At 31.2% G+C, this 21,557-nt stretch overlaps 1 protein-coding gene across 5 annotated transcripts; it reads right to left on the bottom strand.

Moving 5' to 3' along the window:
• Positions 1–17,754: 17,754 nt before the first annotated feature.
• LOC112511268 (E3 ubiquitin-protein ligase RNF185-like) lies at positions 17,755–21,557 on the bottom strand. Of its 5 annotated transcripts, XM_025116819.1 has the most exons (4): positions 21,337–21,557; positions 20,004–20,748; positions 19,839–19,849; positions 19,541–19,793 (listed from the first exon to the last, which is right to left on the bottom strand). In XM_025116819.1, exon 2 carries the CDS (start codon positions 20,719–20,721, stop codon positions 20,005–20,007), a length of 717 nt encoding a protein of 238 aa, XP_024972587.1. In that variant the 5' UTR covers positions 20,722–20,748; positions 21,337–21,557; the 3' UTR covers positions 19,541–19,793; positions 19,839–19,849; position 20,004. The 5 variants fall into 5 exon arrangements, with proteins under 5 accessions (XP_024972589.1, XP_024972587.1, XP_024972586.1 ...); XM_025116821.1 differs by lacking the exons at positions 19,541–19,793; positions 19,839–19,849 and adding an exon at positions 17,755–17,939; XM_025116818.1 differs by having other exon boundaries at positions 19,541–19,849.

Raw genomic sequence — 21,557 nt, 5'->3', positions numbered from 1 at the left:
GTTACTTCAAATATTAGAGTCAATTATTAAGAGTACGCCCCTATATATATATATATATATAGAGAGAGAGAGAGAGAGAGAGAGAGAGAGAGAGAGAGAAGATATTAACAGAAAAATGGTGTTAATTTTGTGAACTCGGTAGACCAATCAGAATCATTCTTTAGTTATGGTTACTTCAAATATTAGAGTCAATTATTAAGAGTACAAAAGTAATTTTCATTTGTAAGTTACTTCATTGTATTAAATGGAATGTTTAAAAAAGTTGCTTGTTTTTAGGGACGATAATTATATCATCCTTTTCATAATTCTCGATGATCATGTTCAAATTAATTTCATATTGATTCAATGATTTTCTTTTTCATATTAATTTCATTCGTTTATGATGTTTTGAATAATATGTTCATTAGTGAACACAGTTCACATGATGTTCATGCGTGAATCAGAGACATTAATACACAAATAATCAGTCAAATGTTCATTAGTGAACAATTTTTATAACTACCAACTTCTATTATTTATCATATAAATGTCCATTAGTGAACAAGTAAAATGTGATTGATTTCGGTTTCAAGATGATGAATGAAAGATTCTTGGGAAGTGAAATCATTGCATAATAAAAGCTCCTAGTTTTTCTTCAATTTTACCCTATTAATTATTGTTCATTACGATATAACACAGGTTCATTTGACTACTATGTCACTGATGTTATAATTCGTAGATTGAATAAATAAAATCATGATTGGTTCTCATATTTAACACCAAATATAAGGTTAATAAATGAACTAACACCTACATATATGATAATTTTTTAAAATAATATTCTTAAAGGTTAGGTTCACATGAGGTTAACTTGTTTTCCTGAGACATATGAGATCATATAATAATGCTGAATCTTCACAATAAAACATTATAAATATACAAAAACAGCGATCCTTTACAAAATACTATGAAGATTCAATGTTATTTATGTGGTCTCAGAGATCTCATGAAAACAACCTGGTCTTACAAAATCTCAAGTTATACTCTTAATATGCATGTGTTATATCTCCCTATATATATATATATATATATATAGAGAGAGAGAGAGAGAGAGCGAGAGAGAGAGAGAGAGAAAATGAGGGTAAGTAAGTTTATACAAGAATGATATATATTTAAGAAAATAAAAAAAATGACTAAATTACGTATAAAATCACATGTAATTTTACATTAACGGTCAAAAACGTGTTCGGGCGATCCATTGGTCGCATAACAAGGTCACGTGAATCACATGTGATTTTGTACGTGATGTTAGTGTAAAATCAGATATGATTCAACCATTTTCTTATTTTCAAACAAGTATCATTGTCGTTTGAACCCGACTCTCTATACATATAATCCTAAGGTCATGGTAGTTGATGAATAATTGCATTTAATTATTTACAACAAACTATATACTTGTTTTATAAGTTAATTTTACAAAAGTGGGAACATGTTAATTAGCTTTGGTTAGCGTAGCAGTATTACAACTCTTATGTGTCGTATAAAATGATTTTTAATAATAAATAATTATAAATAAATGATTAATTTTTCTTTTTCTTTTTCTTTTTATATACGAATTAGTTCATATTTAAATACCCTTTAATAAATTATTAAAACTATATCAATATATGAACATTAATAATAGTATCAACTGCTCTTTTGTCTTAAAAAATATAATATATTTTATATAATTAAATAAAAATAATTTATTGTTAATCAAATATTTAACGAGCTAATTTAATAAGAAAAGGTTAAAAGGATAATCAACGATAATGACTAATTTAATGAAAGTGATTATATTATTTCAAAGACAAATTAAAATATAACATTTAATAAAACAATAAAATTGTGAAATCGTCAAAAAGAAGTGTAAAAATATTATGATATGAGTTGCTAACGTAGGAAAGGAGCATTCTTGTACTAGATTAATGTATCAAACTATCAATCATTAAACCAAACCTTTTTAAATACATATTTTTTTTAATTTTCTTATAATATATATATAATTAAATATATATATATATATATATATATATATATATATATATATATATATAGTATTATGGTTTTTTTTTCCTTTGTCTAATGTTGACATGCCACAGGCAGTGAAAATGGTACCCTAGCGACCGAATGCTTGGCTTTATGTTTCAGTAAACGTAACACCTCAACTTCAATGTCATAAACACCAAAAAAGAAATTAATTAATTACAGCTTATATGCACCCCAATTAATTTTATGGACCTCAGAGAACAACAAAAGAAATTCGTAGTGGCTTTACGTTACTTGAACCTGTGATCTCGAGAAGATCCTTAAATCCTTAAGGCTGCGTTTGGTGTCCAGACAAAATGGGACATGACATGATAGAATAGTATTAAAATAGGACATGACATGATAGAATATTTATGTTGGTAAAATATAAGTTTGTTCCACCTTGTCCCACGGGTAGAGGTGGAACATGCCTATTCCACTTTGTTCCACTATGTTCCTGCTGTTCCACACAAAAGTCCTGCCAAATATGAAATATGGATCCTTGTTCTATTCAGTTATGTCTTGTTCAGAATACCAAATGCACCCTAAATACTTAAATCTTATTGTCAGTTGAGTTAACTTACAATGTTTCATAAACACTAACTTATGGGTAAAATTAGAATTAAACTAGAAATATACTCCTGCAATGCATTGATATACATTTTGATTTTAATGTTTCGTTTTATTTTGTCCCCATCGATCTTATAATATGGTTTTATGTGGTTTTTAGAAAACGATAATGTTTTTATTTTTGAATAAAATATAAATTTGAAGATATCATTTTTTTTAAATATATATATATATATATATATTAGTATCAAATTAACTATTTAAAAGTTCTTGTTTTTTTTTTAATTTCTTTAATTCAATTTTTTATTATAATTTAATTTAGAAGTAATCTATTCTAATTTAATAATATAATTTTTTATAAAGATAATAATTAAATATTCTGTTAGAACTCAATGATTATATTAATTATATGTTAGATTTTTTATATTTAAAATGGAATGTTTATCTGTAGTTAGTTACACGAATTCAAACATGAATCTTTAATAAAAATGGTTTTTAAGAGTTATTGTCAAATGCTTTATAATGTGATATAGATAATTAATTTGATTTATATATTTGCTATGCACTTGGACTTATGGTTGTTTACCAAACATTTACCTGGTAATTGTTTATCGATAAACATGACAAATACCAAGAATCTAACCTGCTAAGAGCAACGGAAAAGATCGAGAGTCTTATTCGATAAGTAAGGGTAACTGGATAAGCGATGACATAGACGGACCTACAGTAGAGCATACGATAATATTTTAGGTTCATGAAAAGTCCAACATTATTAATTTGTTATGTGTCACCATATGTATTTTGAAACTACAAAAAGAACAAGTTTTATTTGGTAGAGTTGGTTTGCAAGGTTTTTATTCCACCCCAAACCCAAGTTCGAACTTGTTATTGTCATTTTCTTAGTCAAATGGTGCCACTGTTTGAAAAAAAAAAATTCTATACATTTGTTTCTTATAATCAAATGGTGTCACAATTTGAAAAAATTTATGGGTCCGTCCCTGTACGATGATGCTATTTTAATAGACTATAATCTTATCCAGTAAAATAAATGATAATATTGAATTTTTATCAATAAATATTTACCGATTTAAATGAATAAGTAAACAACCCTGTACCAAGTGATTATTACTTTAAAAAATAAATTTTAAGCTGGAATTTCAAATTCCAAATATTATATAATATAATTATGAAAACTACGTTGGTAATCCATCAACGTTACCGACCAATCGTTTACCAACGGAATTTCTTTTGGTGATGCTATTCTTTTCAAGTATTGTTTAGTAAGTATAAGTCAACTTATAGAGAGGTTAATTGAAATAGCTTTTTAATATTTTTTCAGTTATATTCTCATTAATATTAATTGTCGTTATTTATATTATATTATAAAATATTTGATAAAAACTCTTAAAAACTATTTTTTATGTGTAAATGTATGTTTATTAATACATATTACTTAAAACTCAAGATTGCAAGTAGATTGTGCGTAAATACAACTTATTAAAGCTCTATATCTAAATTCGTGTAACTAACTACAGATAAACATAATAAAATACAAGATAAACATCTCATTTTAAAAATAAAAAATATAATTAGGATAATCTTTGAATTCTAATAGAATACTTAATTATTATTTTTATAAAATGTTATATTATTAAACCAAAAATAAATTATTTCGTTATTAAACTTAAATTAAATTAAAATAAAAATAATAAATTAAACAAATTGCATAAAAAATGAAAACTTTTAAATAGTTGATTTGATATTAACATTGATATGTTTTTTTTTCAAAATTTTATGATATATTCAAAATTTTATTTTATTTAAAAATAAAATCATTATTGCTTTCTTAAAAACACATAAAATCGTATTATAACATCGATAAAGACAAATAATAAAATAGAACATTAAAATCGAGATGTGTCTCGCTGCATTGCACGAGTACTCTTCTAGTATCAATTATAGATTATTAATTAATATTAGTTTCAGTTTATTGATTAATCATCATTAATAATTAATATTAATTTCAATTAATTAATTAATTTTAATTTTTATATTAATTAATATTAATTTCAATGAAGACGAGGGACAAAAATCGGAATTTTCAGCAAACCACAGGGATGAAAATTTTAATTTACTCTTAAATATATTATAAAATGTTAAAATTTATTAATTTCTAAACATGTCATTTTGATCCTTTTACATATTTTAGCTAGTTTATCCTCTAGTTTGTGCTAGATGTATATAGTTTATCATCTAGCTTATTAGCCACCAGTTAATTTATCAATTATCGGCTAGTTCATCAGTTACCAGCTAGCTTATCAGATATTTTGCTAAACATAACCTTAATAAAGAATAAATTTTTAGATCCATAAGATAGAAAAATAATCATTAAAATGGAAACAAGAATACCAAAAAAACATGTAAATACGATAAAAATCAAAATGATTTCGCATCAATATAACGATGATTGCTGATGAAACTGATATCAAATAAAATGATTCATTAAGATACTGAGTTTCTGACAAGAAGAAAGAACCATAAAAAAAGTATAATTAAAACATTAATTATGCAAACAATGTTATATTCATCTCAAAATAAATTTTAATAATAGAAATAATACATGAATCATCATAAATTTTAGTTAATTAAGTGACAACTTTATATAATATATTAATTAATTTATTAATTATATATCTATCTTGAAATTGAATATTTATTTTGGTATAAACATAAATCGAAATAGGGACACTTGCTTCAGGACAAAAGATGTGTACAATAATTGTAAGTATACAAGTGATTGTTTGGTGGTTTTTCCATTAACTCTTGTATGGATAAAACTGTCTGTATGGATTAATCTGTCTCTATAAATTGATAAAGTTTTTCTTTGAAAAGATTTTTATTTCATAGATAGAAAGAGCATGTTTTTTTAATTGGAAGAGACATATCTGAAGAAAACTTAACATTCTACATAAAACTTATTGAACAAGCCAATTTATATTATGTTCGGGTCAAATAATTATAAACTAATTTGGCAAACCAGAGAAGTTTTTTCCAAAAAAAAAATGATTATTTTAGTAGTGAAGTGGAATTTCCAAATACTTACGAAAAAACCCACAATTATTTAGTTTTAAGGGGCCTAAGTTTGACTTTGACATGTCTAGTGGATTAATACCACTATTTTCTGGCCTAAAAATTAATTGATTATAATAAATCTTATTTATTTCATATATTTTTTTTAACAATCGCGGATGTTCATATTAATCTGTATACATCTCGGTTAATTTTGTAAGATATTAAAGTCAGCAGTAAGATGGAACTTATATTTTTGTATCTTAACGTTTTTTTATGTATTATACCTATAATCTATTTGTGGAAGAAATAATGACATATACAATTACAGATGCAAACAAGTAAAAGATGTTTTATTCTTGATCGTCGAGTGTTCTTCCTTGGACAGAAGCTCGTTGAATCATACGAAGTTTACGCACAAATCTTATCTCTTGACCGTGTAATGGCGTATCTGCTCACTGATATTTATTCTGGATCCTTGCAAGATATTCAAATTTGGCACGACATTGTATCGTGTCAAGAAATAATTCTCCTCGGTTAGGGTTTATTTGTCCATCTGGCAATCTTGTCAAGACACCGACAAAGTTGGGTGTTGATTCCCAGTGACGTAAGTGAGTGAACATCTTTAACATAATGTTTAAAATGAAGACTTCGAAGTATTTCTTGATAAAACAAAATCACTAAAATGTCTTTCAAATTGGAAAAAAAAATAATATGCAGAGAAAATAAATCTTCAAAATTAAACTTAAGGCGAGAGAGAAGATGCATTAATTATTTTTAGCTTCGTCTGTGTGATTTTATTTTTGTTCTGATGAGGTGGGTCTCAAATGCATTTCCAGATACCCAACATGTTAATTTATTCAAAGACCCACCTCGTTAAAAATTCGGAAATACGACGACCTAGAAAAACTGCAAACCACAAAGACCAAACTCGTTGCAAATGCAAGCATAGGGGCATGTTTCTTTGATTTCGCAAAGAAGCAACATGAGTTTTATACAGACTAGGCACCGTGGAGTTCAGGGGATTGAGCTCATGAGAGTCGATATGAAATCAAGCATATATAACTAGAATCGAGACTAGGGCATTTGTCATAACGAGTTCAAAGTCGAATTTTTCGAGTATTACAGCACAATCTTGAGTCCGAGAATGACAATCGAATGTGATGTTTTACTCTAACTTTTTCTTTGATCAAATTTTGTGCTATCTTTAAATTTCTTAATTCTATTTAAAATAATCAAAACATCACAGGTAATAAGAAAAAATAAATTCGGTTGCAGACTTCTATTCTTTGTAACACGAATCTTATATATACATACATATATATACACATATGAGGATGTTTCCTTTGCAAACCACGTTATTTGTACAAATCGTACAAACCTCATTTAACCAATCATAATTTTTCATTTTGTTCATTTTTTTTGTAATTATAAGAGGTTGATTAATCATTTTTATTGTGGAGGGTCTTAATCATGGATAATATCATCTTCATTATTTTAATTTTAAAGAAATACATTAAACAATTTCATTAAGTATTATATGAAACAATTTCATAACCATGTACGAAACAACTTCATCAAAAAAAAAAAATTATATGAAACAATTTCACAAGATTAAACAATTTTATGAAAAAATTTCATAAGATTAAACAATGAAATCAACGGATGAAGATGGTTTGCACGGTCTGTACAAATTAGGTGGTTTGCATTTGATCGCTCCTCATACACACACACACACACATATATATATATATATATATATATTCATATATATTTTCTTCTAGAAATTGAATATATGAACATAGTCAAAGAAGTTTCTTAGTAATATACTCCCAATAATTAAATAGTGATCATGTCAAAAATAAAATTATAAAAATAAAATTCTAATGTATGCTAGCAATTTTTCACATAAATACAAAAAATATATTATTTAATTAATCTATGGGGACTCTAAGCTTGACTTTGTTAGGTCTAGAAGATCAACCCCCTCAAAATCAACCCATACCCCCTACCTTCCTCATGGTTTAATATCCCCACCAACCCACACATACACACACACATCGTATGTATAAAAAACACGCACACGCCGTATATATAAAACACACACCCACACACACATATACATGATTAGGGTTACATGAGAACAAGTTCTTGTTATAAGAATATTGAGAATGTGGACCTCCGTGTCCACTGGTATCCATATACATTTATTTACCTTTGTTTACTTGTATCAACATAATTGAAATTTTAACAGATTCATACAATTGAAAGTAATTGAAAATATAAAAGTTTGTGAATTTGGCTGAAAGTGAAAGATGCATGTGGACAAAGGTACGTAGATGAAGGTGATGATGGTCCATGTTTTTTGTGAGCCATCAGATGAAGATCCACATTGTAAGTTGTCGTATCAAAGAGTCAACTCAGTCAAGTGTTTCAGAATTATTCTCACAATTGTATATGTATATTAGAAGTGTTTCATGAAGTTTGTGTGATCGTCCATATACATGCACCGAACATGATTGAAGTCTACGGGACCACAAGATCATGACGCATGAGTCATGATGATTGAGAGCGCTAACACCTCTCATATGATTTGAACGTAACCTATACCAAACCCTGATAAGAGATGTAGGATTTGAACATGTTATGATAGATCTTAGACATCAGGAGATCAAATATTCGAATGGAACTTCATACCATAATCGTACTTTAGATTGTGGGGTCATTAACTCAAAACAGATCATCATACCATTATGTTTTAGACCTATGATATCCATGATTTATAAGGGTGGTCAAAGAAACTGGAAAACCGAGAAATTGAGTCGATATCTTTGATCTGGAACAGGAAAAACCGATATGATAATCAAGAAGCAAAACTTTTTTTTTTATTAACCTGGATATCCAACCCGCTATGCGAGCCGACTAATCCCAGGACGACCACCTGCTTTGCAGCTAGCCCGGAGTAATCGCATTTGAACCTCTGTGGCCACAAGGGGATTTTTATTTCTCCTTGGATTTGAACCTGTGACCTCCTGGTACATTTGACCTTTGAAGCAAAACTTTATAATGTTGTGACAAGTGGAAGTCAAATCTCCTAAGTTTATAAATATTTTCCAAATCAAAACACAAGTCATAACCACCTGACAGTCGTTACCAGACTCACCTTATTGATCATCTGTCAACAACCATGACCTCCACCTTCCTTGCAACAATATCCTTCTAAGCAACCCCAGGTGACAATCTGGTGTGTCGTCCTCCCCCCTGATTCTATAAATCTATAAGGGTAGAGCCTTTGTGGCACACACCCTCGAGGATCCTTTTTTTGTAGTGGTGCTGACTGTCGACAACAGTTCTTATCTTCCATACAACCGATGGAGGCCCTCATTTTCCATTCAAAATATTGATTTCTACGTTTTATCGAATTTTACTTCTTTATGTTTTCATAACCAGATAGTTTGCATTCAAGAATATTACTAGTCATTTGATTTTACTAGTCACATAGTCACATAAATTGGTTACGATTGGTACATTTTCTTATGGTAATAAATGGAGCTTTTTTGACCTGGAAATGACTTCAGTTCTTTTGGTACACAAACGGGATTGGACAAGACTGGAATCGACTAGATCAGACAGACGAATTGAGGTAGGTTGATTAGAGAAATATGGAATACTTTAGGGTTTTAATTTAACATGGGTAATTTAACAATTTACCAATATTATCTCAACTTCTTAATTCATAATGAGTTATTTGGAACCATGAAATTTATAAGAAATGTAAATTGGATGTCAGTTTTTATTGAATATTTTAATGTTAGGAAGCTGACTTCTGTTACTTTTAAATTTTTTTTTTAATTTTATTAAAATTTTTGAAATGCAAAACAATAATTCTTTTATAAATTGTTTCACATATCTCCCAATGGGTTTTATTAATAATGGAAAATGGTACACTTGAAATATAAAATATTGCACTTATTTTGTCTTTTAAGAAATACTTCTAGAAATAAATATAAAAATATACCCACGGAAAACTTAGATCTAAATATTCAAATGATTATTGTATGTAAAACAAAATAAAAAAGTTAATAAGAATCATTGCTAAAAAAAGAAAAAACACACACACACACAATTAGATGTATATAAACAGGTCGACTGAAAAATAACGAGGTTCATTTGAGAAATGGTAAATATTTGATAAGTACAAAAGTGATATTATCTCTTCATATAGTTAAGATTAGTCAAAAATTACAGTTTTAGCTGGTCAAACAAAAAATAGAGGAATAGTTTTGTAACTTTAACAAATAGACGACAAACAAATACATATGTCAACTCGTAATTCATATGTGAATGAGTTAATTAGTTCATATGTGAATTACACGGGTTCATATATTATATATAGTTCATATGTGAGTCATATGGGTTCACATATCCACTTGTTTTGCCGCTTATTTGTAAAGGTTACGAAAATATCATTTTATCTTTCGCATTCCATGCAAGGAATGGTCTACTGTTTCACAATTAAAGTTGCAAATCTGGATCAGATGAAAGGTTAGAATCAATTCTCTATTTCTCAAATATTTACCACTTCTCTACTTCTCAATTTTTTTTTCATTTTTCAAATGAACTTATCGCTAAAAATCGTAAATATTTTAAAAACCTTAAAAACCAAATATTTATGATGAATAATTATGAATATGTGAAGGAATATTTATGTGCATTCATTGTAAATATTTTGTTCCTTGGTTCTCAAAACTTTTATGGTTTCTAAATAAATTTCTCAAACTGCGTAATTGTTAGAAACTCTACATACCTAATGTCAACCCTTGACTTTGTTTATATTACAATCTAGAAACAGTTATCAAATCAGTTCATGATTTGGTCGAGCGACAATTTAGGAACCAATTTTGATCCGGAGTGCCAACTATATGACTACATTCGTTGAGCCTGGTGTCATATATATGACTAAATGGATTGACTGAGTACCAACTATATGATGAACTGGGTAGAGCCTGGATGCCAACTATACTTGTACTGTTTAAAAGGTTTTTATATGAATTGGTTTGATTTTAATTGTTGTACTATCAAGGATTTTCTCACTAGACCTTATTGTCTAACCTTCATTTTATTTTCAAAAATATGCATTTCAATGCAGACTTGTTTAGAAGGTAAAGGGAAAGGGAAGTTGTGAGATGATCTTTATGGGTGGTTAAATGTGGAGCCTGTGGGATTTATCTGAAGTCTGCTTTTGATACATGGCTTTTAATCCGTTTTAACTTTATAGAAGTTTCGTATTTAATCAATTTTATTTATTAATATATTTAAAGTAATCATATTTAAATAAATTATTAAATAAATAATATGAAAATACATAACTAAAGTAATTATATATTTTTATATATATGAATTAGGGAAAATTGCATCAATACAGAACTAACTTTGGCCTGATTTCTGTTTTAGGGAACCAACTTTTAAAATTATCATTTATTGGTTTCGGTCAAAGTTTACGTTTATTTAAGGGTCTCGTTGACCTGATGACCTGCTAATGCTGATTTGGCAATGAGATTACATGTCATAATTTAAATTTTACAATATTTATTTAAAAATGATGATTTGGCAGCAATTATTATGACATGGCACATAAAAATAAATTATTAGAAAACAAAAATCCACATCATATTTTTACGTAACTATTTTTTTGGATAAACTATCTTTTTTTTATTAACTTGGATATCCAACCCGCTATGCGAGCCGACTAATCCCAAGACGACCATCTGCTTTGTAGATAGCCCAGAGTCACCGCATTTGAACCTCCGTGGCCACAAAGGGATTTTTATTCCTCCTTGGATTTGAACCTGGGACCTCCTGATGCTTTTGACATTTAAAGTGAAGCTCAAACCAATCAGGCAACACCCTTGTGAGTTGTGGTTGGATAAACTATCTTTCAGTCTTAGACTTCCGATAAACCGTCACCGGTGAATCATCCGACGACATCTCCCACCTGCCCCTTCACATACATACATACATATATATATATATATATACACACACACACATACACACATGTGCAGTGGTGTTATACCGGTGATCTTCTAGCTTATCGTCGACACTTGCACGACCTTGATTTTCTGCAAAAACTCAAGTTTAAAACCCAATTAATGGATTATCGTGTCGTGACGCCCATACGGGAAAAGATGGAGCTTCCTGGAATAATGTTTCCTTTTGAAAAAAGAAGACTACAGTCTCGACGACGGGATGAACAGAGTCGGTGACAGGGAGATGAAGAGAGCAACAACGGGAATCGAGAACAAGAGGCGGAGATGGAGCAACGACAATAGACCGATGGCCACGAGTGGAGAAGCAACGAGATAGGCGACGTTTCGGGGACGAGATGGTTTGGGGATACAATTTCAGCTTCATCATTCATTGATTTTTTTTTTAAAAACCATGAGTGTTTGGGATTGCTCATTTGAAACAACTTATGTTTTCCTACAAAAGCAATTATCAACTTATTATAAGTCAGAAGGGTTTAACTTTTTCAAACTCAACTTATTATAGGATGTTTTTGTATTATAAACAAATAGCAACTTATATACAGTTTCTCGATATAAATTAATATGTATTTGTATAATTTGTTTTTGGAAGACAACAAAATTATTATAAATTTCAATATATTTATTTCTATAAATAAAAAATTATAAACGTTATAAAACGATGGAACTCTGAAATATTTGAAAAAACTATAAAAAAGTTTGGTTAAGATTTTTCATATAACGAAGTTATGTAGAGGTTTTTAAGTTGTTGAGGTGACGAATGACCATACATTCTATAATGTTTAAGGAAAAAGTGAAAAACCCGAACGTAGCAAATGTTCTTAGGAAAGTTGACCCAAATGACCATATTTTACTACCAAATTGACCTCCTAACTATTTTCTAAAGACTTTACCCAAAAGTCACAGGGATTGCGGACCCACTAAATGACAAAATTTTAGAGTTTTTTGTCCAAATCCGTAACCACAGATCCGTAATTATTACAGATCCAACTAAAAACTCATTTTCCTTGAATGCATAGTGCCAGATACGTATCTGTCCACCTTCATAGGAAAATGGATTTTGGGTTAGATCGGTGATAGTTGTGGACAGTGGTTACGAACCTGACCAAAAAACGTTGATTTTTTTATCGTTTAATTGGTCCGTAATACCTACTTTTGGATAAAGTCCAAAAAAAATGATTAATATGATTGTAGAATATGTTCATGAGTTGATTTCTTACAAAATTACAAATGTGAAAAGACAAAACCAGAAAAGAATGTACGGACATTTAACATTGTTTATCCAGATGACGTGTCAATATTTAAAGATATACACAACACACTTATAAAAGTAAATTGCAAATTTGGTCCCTGTGGTTTGTTGTTTTTCTTGGTTTTGGTCCCAACAAAATTTTTATTCCAAGAAAACCCACATAATATGCAAATATGCTTGGTTTGAATCCCTTCCAACTAGCACCGTTAAAAGAATCTGTTAAATCATGAGTATTTTGTTCTTTGTATATTTTACTTCGATTTTCTTAAAAAAAACAACAAATTAATTCTATTTATTTATTAATTAATAGGATTAAATGCATGAAATAGCAACCTACTTTCACAAAATTTCTTATTATAACATTCTACTTTTGTTTTTTTTTTATTACAGCAATGTACTTTCAAATTATTTTTTATTAAGGCATTGTACTTTAAAAAATCTACTCATAATAGCAATGGGTAACATGTTACCTTTTAAACCGGTTAACTCTTTGACTTTTTTGCTTGTGTGGCAATGATTTTCATTTTTCATTGTTATTATCTAAAAAAACATTTTTTTTTTACTTTTTCTTATTAAGTTGTATTTAAATTAAATATTCTTAGAATAAAATATTTATTAAATAAATATGCAACATTATTTTCGAGATATATTTTATTTGTAAAAAAGACATTTTTTCCTATACATATCTTTTAAAGTTCTTTTTAAAATATTAACGAAATAAATTGTTATCTACAATTTTTTAATATTGTTATATTAATAAATACTTCAAAAAAATCTAATTAATTTAATATATTTATACGTCAAGTAAAAAGTTTTTAAACAAATATAATATATTCGTCAAGTAAATATAATATTTTTTGGTAAAAAAAGAACAATTCTTATTTTCCTTTTTTCAAAAAACACATATTTTTTTAAAAATATTAGCGAGATAAGTTGTGTTCTACTAGTTTTATTGATATTGGTATATTAATGAATAATTTAGAATTTTTTTAATTCATTTAATACATTTATTAAAAAAACATGTAAAATATCTAAATATTAAAATTAAAAATACAGTGTTTAACAAGAACTAGTAGATGTTATAATAAAATAATTTTGAAAGTACAATGATGTAGTAAGAAAGTCACATCACTATAATACATGTGGACAGCCTACGTGGACAATGAGGTGGCATGAAAACCTAGTATAATGAGTAAATTTAAATCAAAAGGTTACCCAATGCTATAATGGGTAAATTTTTCAAAGTACAATGTCCTAATAAAAAATAATTTGAAAGTACATTGCTGTAATAAGAAAAATTGAAAGTACAATGCTATAATAAAGAAATTTATGAAAGTAGATTGTTATTTTATGCATTTTGCCCTAATTAATAATAGATAATTACATGAACCGTGGGAGAAAAGCACAATCCCCTAGGAGTTCTCTTTGGCAAACGATAGTTGACCGACCACCAGCAATCCACCGTCAGCTTCTAATTCCGGCACCATTGATTGGCCACCACCAACAACCCCATTTTTCGTCACCAGCGATTAGGTAGGTTTCAGATCCAGTGATGGGGGGATTTACCCATACCCATCCTTGGAAGCATCGATACACATTTGGGCCATATCCGTTGATTGATTTCCTCATGTGTGTGAGAGAATGAGAGACGTAGGGGAAGGGGTGACGGTGGGGAAGATGGTTTACAATCTAGAGAAAAAAAAGCCATATAAAACTTTATAAAATAATTATGAATTTATTAAATTGTAAAATAAATAAATATAAAAGATGTAATTGAATTTTTAAAGGTTTATTCAATTCAAAATAATAATTATCCTAATTTCTAATTTTTTATATTATTTTTTAATTAATAAATTGTGTAACTCATATTTCTTCTCACATTCTCACGAATTAATTAGTTTCTCGCATAATGCACCATATAGTGTGTGTGTGTGTGTGTTTTTTTTTTTATAATTTTTTAAGAAAATTGCATTTTTGGTCTCTGTGGTTTGTTTATTTTTTTATCTTTGTGGTTTGTTTATTTTTTAAGTAAATTGCGTTTTTAGTAGGAAACTAATTAAAACATAAAATGACCATATTACCCTTGATGTAACTGATTCTTTTAACGACGTTAGTGGGTAGGGACCCAAACCAAGCACTTTTGCATACCACGAGGTTTTCTTGCAAAAAATATTTTATAGGGACCAAAACCAAGAAAAACAATAAACCATAAGAACCAAATTTGCAATTTACTCCTCTTATGGTTAATCAAAGTAAGGGACCGTTTACCAAACGCTTACCCGGATAAGCGCTTACCATTTTTTTTTGTTGCATACGATGTCGTTTAGGTGGACTAAAATCTTACCCGATAAGTAAATAATAATGTTAAATTTTACCGGTAAGCACTTACCGGATAAATGTTTGGTAACTGGCCCCTAAATTATGATTTCCGTTCTTGTCCTTTAGAAATTATGATTTTCGTCTTTATGATTTACAACTTCATCTTTTTTACAGCCTTTCCGATTTACAATTTTTTACCATTTTAATCCCTTATATTTAGAGATTAAAATTTGTCCAGAGACAAAAATAACAATAAAATTGCAAACCATAGATGCAAAAACCGTAATTTCTAAACCAAAGAGATAAAATTCAAAATTGTTAACAAACCACCATACGAAAATCGCAATTAACTTGATTAATTAGAAATTTAAATAAAATAGATGTTTTAATTGTTATGTCTTATAAAATAGGATAGAATATAGATTACTAGATATATACATCATCAATGTTCACTAGAGATGGCCAAAAACCGGTCCCGGGCCGGTCCCAATCGGTCCTCACATTTCTCATAACCGGCCATAACCGATCCCGGCGTAACCGATCCCGGTCTCGGTCCCGATCCCAGTCGAAAATGATAGGACCGGTATAGGTACTTCATAACCGGTTATGGGCCGCCGGTCCCGGTCCTGGTCCTGGTCCCAACCGGTCTTCGCATTAAAAAAAAATAAGATTTTTTTTATTTTTTTAATGATATATATTTTTAATACATTATAAAATTTACAAATGGGTCACTCAAATACACTTTAAAAATGCGTTTTAATATAATTAAAATTACGTTTTCTTATAAAAATACATTATAAAATTATTTAAAAATACATTTATTTATAAAATTATTTGAATTTTCAAGCCGGGCCGGGCTGGTCCATAGTCGGTCCCATAACCGGTCCCGATCGGTCCCGGCCCCACGAAACTACCAAAAACCTCAACCGGTCCCCGTTTTCGGTCCCATAACCGGTCCTTGCCAGTCCCGATCCCCGGGCGGTCCTTTGTCGGTCCCGGTCCCGGTCCTCCAGCGGTCCCGGGCCGGGCCAGGCCGGGCCGATTTGGCTATCTCTAATGTCCACTAGTACTCTCTAAAATAACGTATTATATTTTATATAAAATAAAATAATAAAAAATATTTAAATATTAGTCAAACGTTTTTAATGCTTTAAATGACAAGAACGAAAGAATAATCCAAGTCTACATTTAAATTAATATTGTTTGAATCTACGGGTTTGGAATTCTCTGACTTCTCCACACGATTTCTGTATATATATATCGACTCAAAACTTATGACATTATCAATAAACAATTATCGTTTTCTGTTAATTTAATATAACAGATATCAAATTAATACAGATACACCTTTTCAAAGTGTTACTGAATCCACCCCTTGTATGAAGGACAATATAGATAAGTCTTGTAGATGCATGTTGTATTATTAAATAGTCCATGTAAGTACAAACACAAGTGCATAATAATTACTAGAAACATGGAATCTGGATCCCACTCCAAAGTCATCCCACACTCAATGTTACATGTGCCAACAATCACACTTAAAAGAGTGGAGGACAGATTGACCTATGCCCTCTTTTCTAAATCACCAAACTTCAAAATACATACATTTTTAAACCACAAGAGTGGTGCCTGATTGGTTTGAGCTTGACTCCAAAGGTCAAAAATACCAGGAGGTCTCAGGTTCAAATTCAATGAGGAATAAAAAATCTCCTTGTAACCATGAAGGTTCAAATGCGGTGACTCCGGGCTATCTGCAAAGCAGATGGTCGCCCTATGATTAATCGGCTCACATAGCAGGTCGGATATCCAGGTTAATAAAAAAAATACATACATTTTATCCTCTTCAGATCAATCTTCATATGGGATTTTACATATATACCACTCTACTTCTTTATGTGGAAAAAAAGGTGCATACATCTTATCCAACCCTAGACCTTTTTTCATATGAGATTTACTGAGTTTGTTTGATTTGATCTTGATCTATGTATTTGGACTATAGAGACTCCATTAACACCATTAGAGCAGAAGGCAAACTTAATTAACTTTGAGGCATTTTTTGCTCAATGAATTCATTTTAGCTCAAAAAAATAGATTTGGAACATAAAGGAACCAAGGGACCAGCTTTGCCCACCCCAGGACAACAACATCAGTTCGAACCAACCTATTTGAGGCAAAAATGTAGGCACCAGACACCAAAATCACAGGACCATGCTAGGCTAAAACATGCAACTTTTAAGTCATTCAAGACTCAAAATGTCATACCTATCGAGATCAGTGAAATAAATTCCAAGAAACAGATGCTAATCAAAACCCAACAAAAAATTGAGAAAATTGATCATATAGAATGAGGAATTGGACGTCCCAAGCATCATCCATATGCTAGACTAGACTACCCAATTGGGAGTTTTTTTTGGGGGGGGGGGGGGGCAGGGTGTTGATCCCAGTTCCCAAGGTAAAGAAGAAGAACAGTAAAAATGAGGTCGATATGGTCTTTCTAAAAGACAAGTTGTACACAAAAGTGGAAGATGACAACAATTTATGTAATCATGAGCAGTTCAAATGGGAAAGTTTTGCCTTTTACAACTATAACCCCACTAGTGCAAATTGTCCTGGAAACTGGTCCAAGAGACAAGAACCTGCACAAACAAAAGAAAAAGACACCAAAGATAAAGATTAAAAAAGGCACATTCCCTGCAAGAACTTGTTCCACAATCAGATATTACAATTTAGAAAAGAAAAGATTTCACAATAAACAGGAATATGTTTCTTTCTAAACTCTAAAAATCACAGGCAGAAACCAAAACAAATGCCAAGAGAGATATTATGTTCTACTATAATGGTTGAATGCAATGCCAAAGTTTCCAGCTTTTTTCCCTGTTAAACTTGATCTACCACCAATAATGTGGCATAATAAGGTGTCATCCTTACTGCACCAAAGCAGCAATCATTTTCTTTGACTTCCATAAAAAGTACTCAAGAAAAGCACAATAAGAAGCCAAGTACTCAGAGAAAAGATGCAACAAAAAAGATAATCATCAGCATTCAGCCTTGGGTAATTCTTTAATGGATGAAAAGCTAAGGAGAACATCATGCATACATAATAGCAACGTCAATGTTATGCACACAGTTGTAATATCACTAAAGGGAACATAACACATGGGCATCGACAAACCATATTTGGCTCCGCCACCTTATACTTCAATGGACCATGATGTCTACCACACAAAAAGGAAACAGATGGCCAAACTAGTTTCTATTATGAAGTTTAGGCATCTTTCACATAAACTAAATCCAAATTTGGATTTAGAGGTCCAAAAGCAGGTAAGAAAATGCTAATTTTTACCATGCTATTGCCCTCTGAAAGAGGTCCACAACTACAGTAACATTTACAGCTGGTAAATCAACATAGAGAATCCAAGTATCTCACATATGTCGACCTCACTGTTAGAAGTCAGGATAATCCATACATAAAACCAAATAGTAGCAGATATTTATCAATCATCCCACTTTAAGATACCTCTTGCAAATTAACAATGTTAACACTCACAGAAAGAAAACTTAGAAAATTTCTGCCTTGGCTTCCATAATCAGGGTACTACACTCAAGACCCCTTTCCTTCTTGAGGTATCTTATTCAGCCAACTTATTCATGTACCTGATAGCTGCCCTTATAATCCTGCTTTCAAATTGCCTAACAAAGAAACACAATACAAGCATGCAGACGATCACTAGAAAAAAATAATTGGGCACACAATTCTAACTGCAAAAGAGGTGTTCACAACTCGATCAAGGGAACATAAGTTTTTCCAACTAAGCCAAACGACACCAAACAAACCCAAAGTCTCACGCAAAGCGGGCCGTTCCAGTTCAAAACTGACACATGGCTTTAACTCCTTTACCATGTCCTAAAAAGACAACACAGATGTCAATCTTTACATAGAAGCTAAGCTACTGGAAACAGTCCTGGTCTAATAAATCCGAAAAAACCACATCGGCAATAGTCTTTGCCAGAAAAACTACTTGATGCTACACAGGCCCATCAAACAGCGATTAGTAGCTTTCTTCAGGATTTGGCCCCAACTGTTCAGCATATGCTATTTGACCATTCTGCTGGAGCTTAAGCTTTAGGGTCATATGCATGTTAGACCTGAAGTCTAGATGATGGTAATTAATTTGGTTAGATTCCAATGGTCCAGGTGATAAATTAATGGCCATCAACCACACCAAGAACCTCTTTAAGGTAAAACAAAACCAATCCCATAGAAATAATGGGTTCAAGTTGCAATCAGGGATATCATACAAGATACAAACGTTATAGGTGTTTAAAGAGATGAAACCGATACTAATCACAATCCAAAGCAACAATTCTCCTTTACAAACAGAGGTACAAATACCAAAAGTGTAACAATCAGTGACTCCAGAATTTCACAAGGGGTTGCATAACAGCAGCATGAAACAGGGTCTCTCATTCCTTGGCCTAACAGCAATATCCTTCTGACAGAGAAATCATAACCACAATATCCTAACAGCAATATCCTTCCTACCACCTGGTTTATGAACAAACAAATAATATACTTCTCGTTCTGAATGGTAAAAATCTGATGGAACGTCATGTAAACAAGTCTTCAATCATCAACCACATCAGCAGGGCAGAGAAATCATAACCACAATCAGCAATTTATGCACTGATAGCTAGTTTACCTCAGTTCCAAATTAGAGCCCAGAGAAAAAGCAGACCAATTATTAGGAGTGGTGATGCTGCAGAAAACCCTGTTTCATGCTGGTGAGCTCTCTGCTGAGGGGCTCCATGAGCATGATGGTTCCCATAGGAAAAACCAGGAGCTGGAGCTGGAGCTGGAGCTGGAGCTGAAGCAGGAGCAGCACCATTCCCATACATTGGATGACCAGTAAACGCATGCAACTGAACATTGAAAAATGATGGTATCAAGCCACCAAATGAAAGAGTAAAGTTCCCAAAACTCGCAGTCATAGCAGGCCCAAAACCACCCATCAATCCAAAGCCATGTTGACCATGTTGAGCAAACGCATTCCTATCTGGTGGAGGAGCAGTTTCTGGTCTCTGGCCTGCTGGCCGATTTGGAATCTCGACACCAGGAACTGATTTTGACCTTGGATCTGTTGAGTTCTTCCCCCTTCCATATAGAGGCACCAATTTTTCCTCTTCAATAAGGGCCTTACAAACTGGGCATTCCTGGGAGTGAGAATGAATGTGAAGCCATTTGTAAAGGCAAGGCCAGCAGAAGAGGTGACCGCACAAAGTAACGATCGGGTCCTGGGCTAAATCAAAGCAAATGTTGCACTCAAAATTTCCAGCATCACCATTGTTGGAATTGTTATCGCTTGAACAAGATGGGCGTTGGGGTGACCTGCTTGGCACTTCCCCAAACCCAGCAGGCATCTCTCTCAGGAGAAATGCTCAAGTGCCCTATTAATCACCAAAAAGGCAAACCAGATATTAAACCTACCAATTACCATAAAAACATACAAATGCTACAATGCCGTCAATTCGAATGAACAAATTTAAATATTGATTGCAATACTAGAACACAAGTTCAAGGAGAATGCGGTAACGATGGCCCACATCCACCACTTAAACATAAAATCAAACATTAAGCATGAAGAAAACAAGACCAAATCGAAGTACAAAAGTTCTTATCATGCTGTCATACACTTGCAGATAACCAAATCGAAGTACCAAAATTTCTTACATCCTCCATCCACCAATTACAACAACAGATCAAGTTCTAATCTCAATTGTATTCGAAACATAACATTGACAGAACCACGCCGATCAATCAATAAATCATATAAAAAGGTAAAACCTCAAAGTACAGACATCAATCAAACAAAATCAGACTTTCTAGGGTTTCATGGGAAAAAAATTAAATCGCACCTTCAATTATCGAATTACTTGACAAAAAGGAAAAAGAAACACAAGGTGGATTTCTGAACCAAAAAAGGATGCAATTACAGACGTAAATAACTTCGATTCGTAAAGAAACAACAATAATACCGTACAGATCTTCGGAGAAATACGGCGACCGGTGTACCGGTAAATCAATATTCCTTGCTTGAGGCGTAGAATCGGAGGAAGATTCCAACTTCAAAACGATGATTGTTGAAGGATACGTTCACATTTTGCATTTTAAAATCGTTGAATCTTGACGATTTGCATTGTAGAAAACTAGAAAAATCTGGAAGATTCTTGTTTGACGTTGTTTACACTACAGTAAG

The sequence above is a fragment of the Cynara cardunculus genome (assembly GCF_001531365.2).
Source record: "Cynara cardunculus var. scolymus isolate 2C chromosome LG 4, CcrdV1, whole genome shotgun sequence".
Taxonomy (NCBI): Eukaryota; Viridiplantae; Streptophyta; class Magnoliopsida; order Asterales; family Asteraceae; genus Cynara; species Cynara cardunculus.
This window is presented reverse-complemented; position numbering and strand designations above follow the sequence as displayed.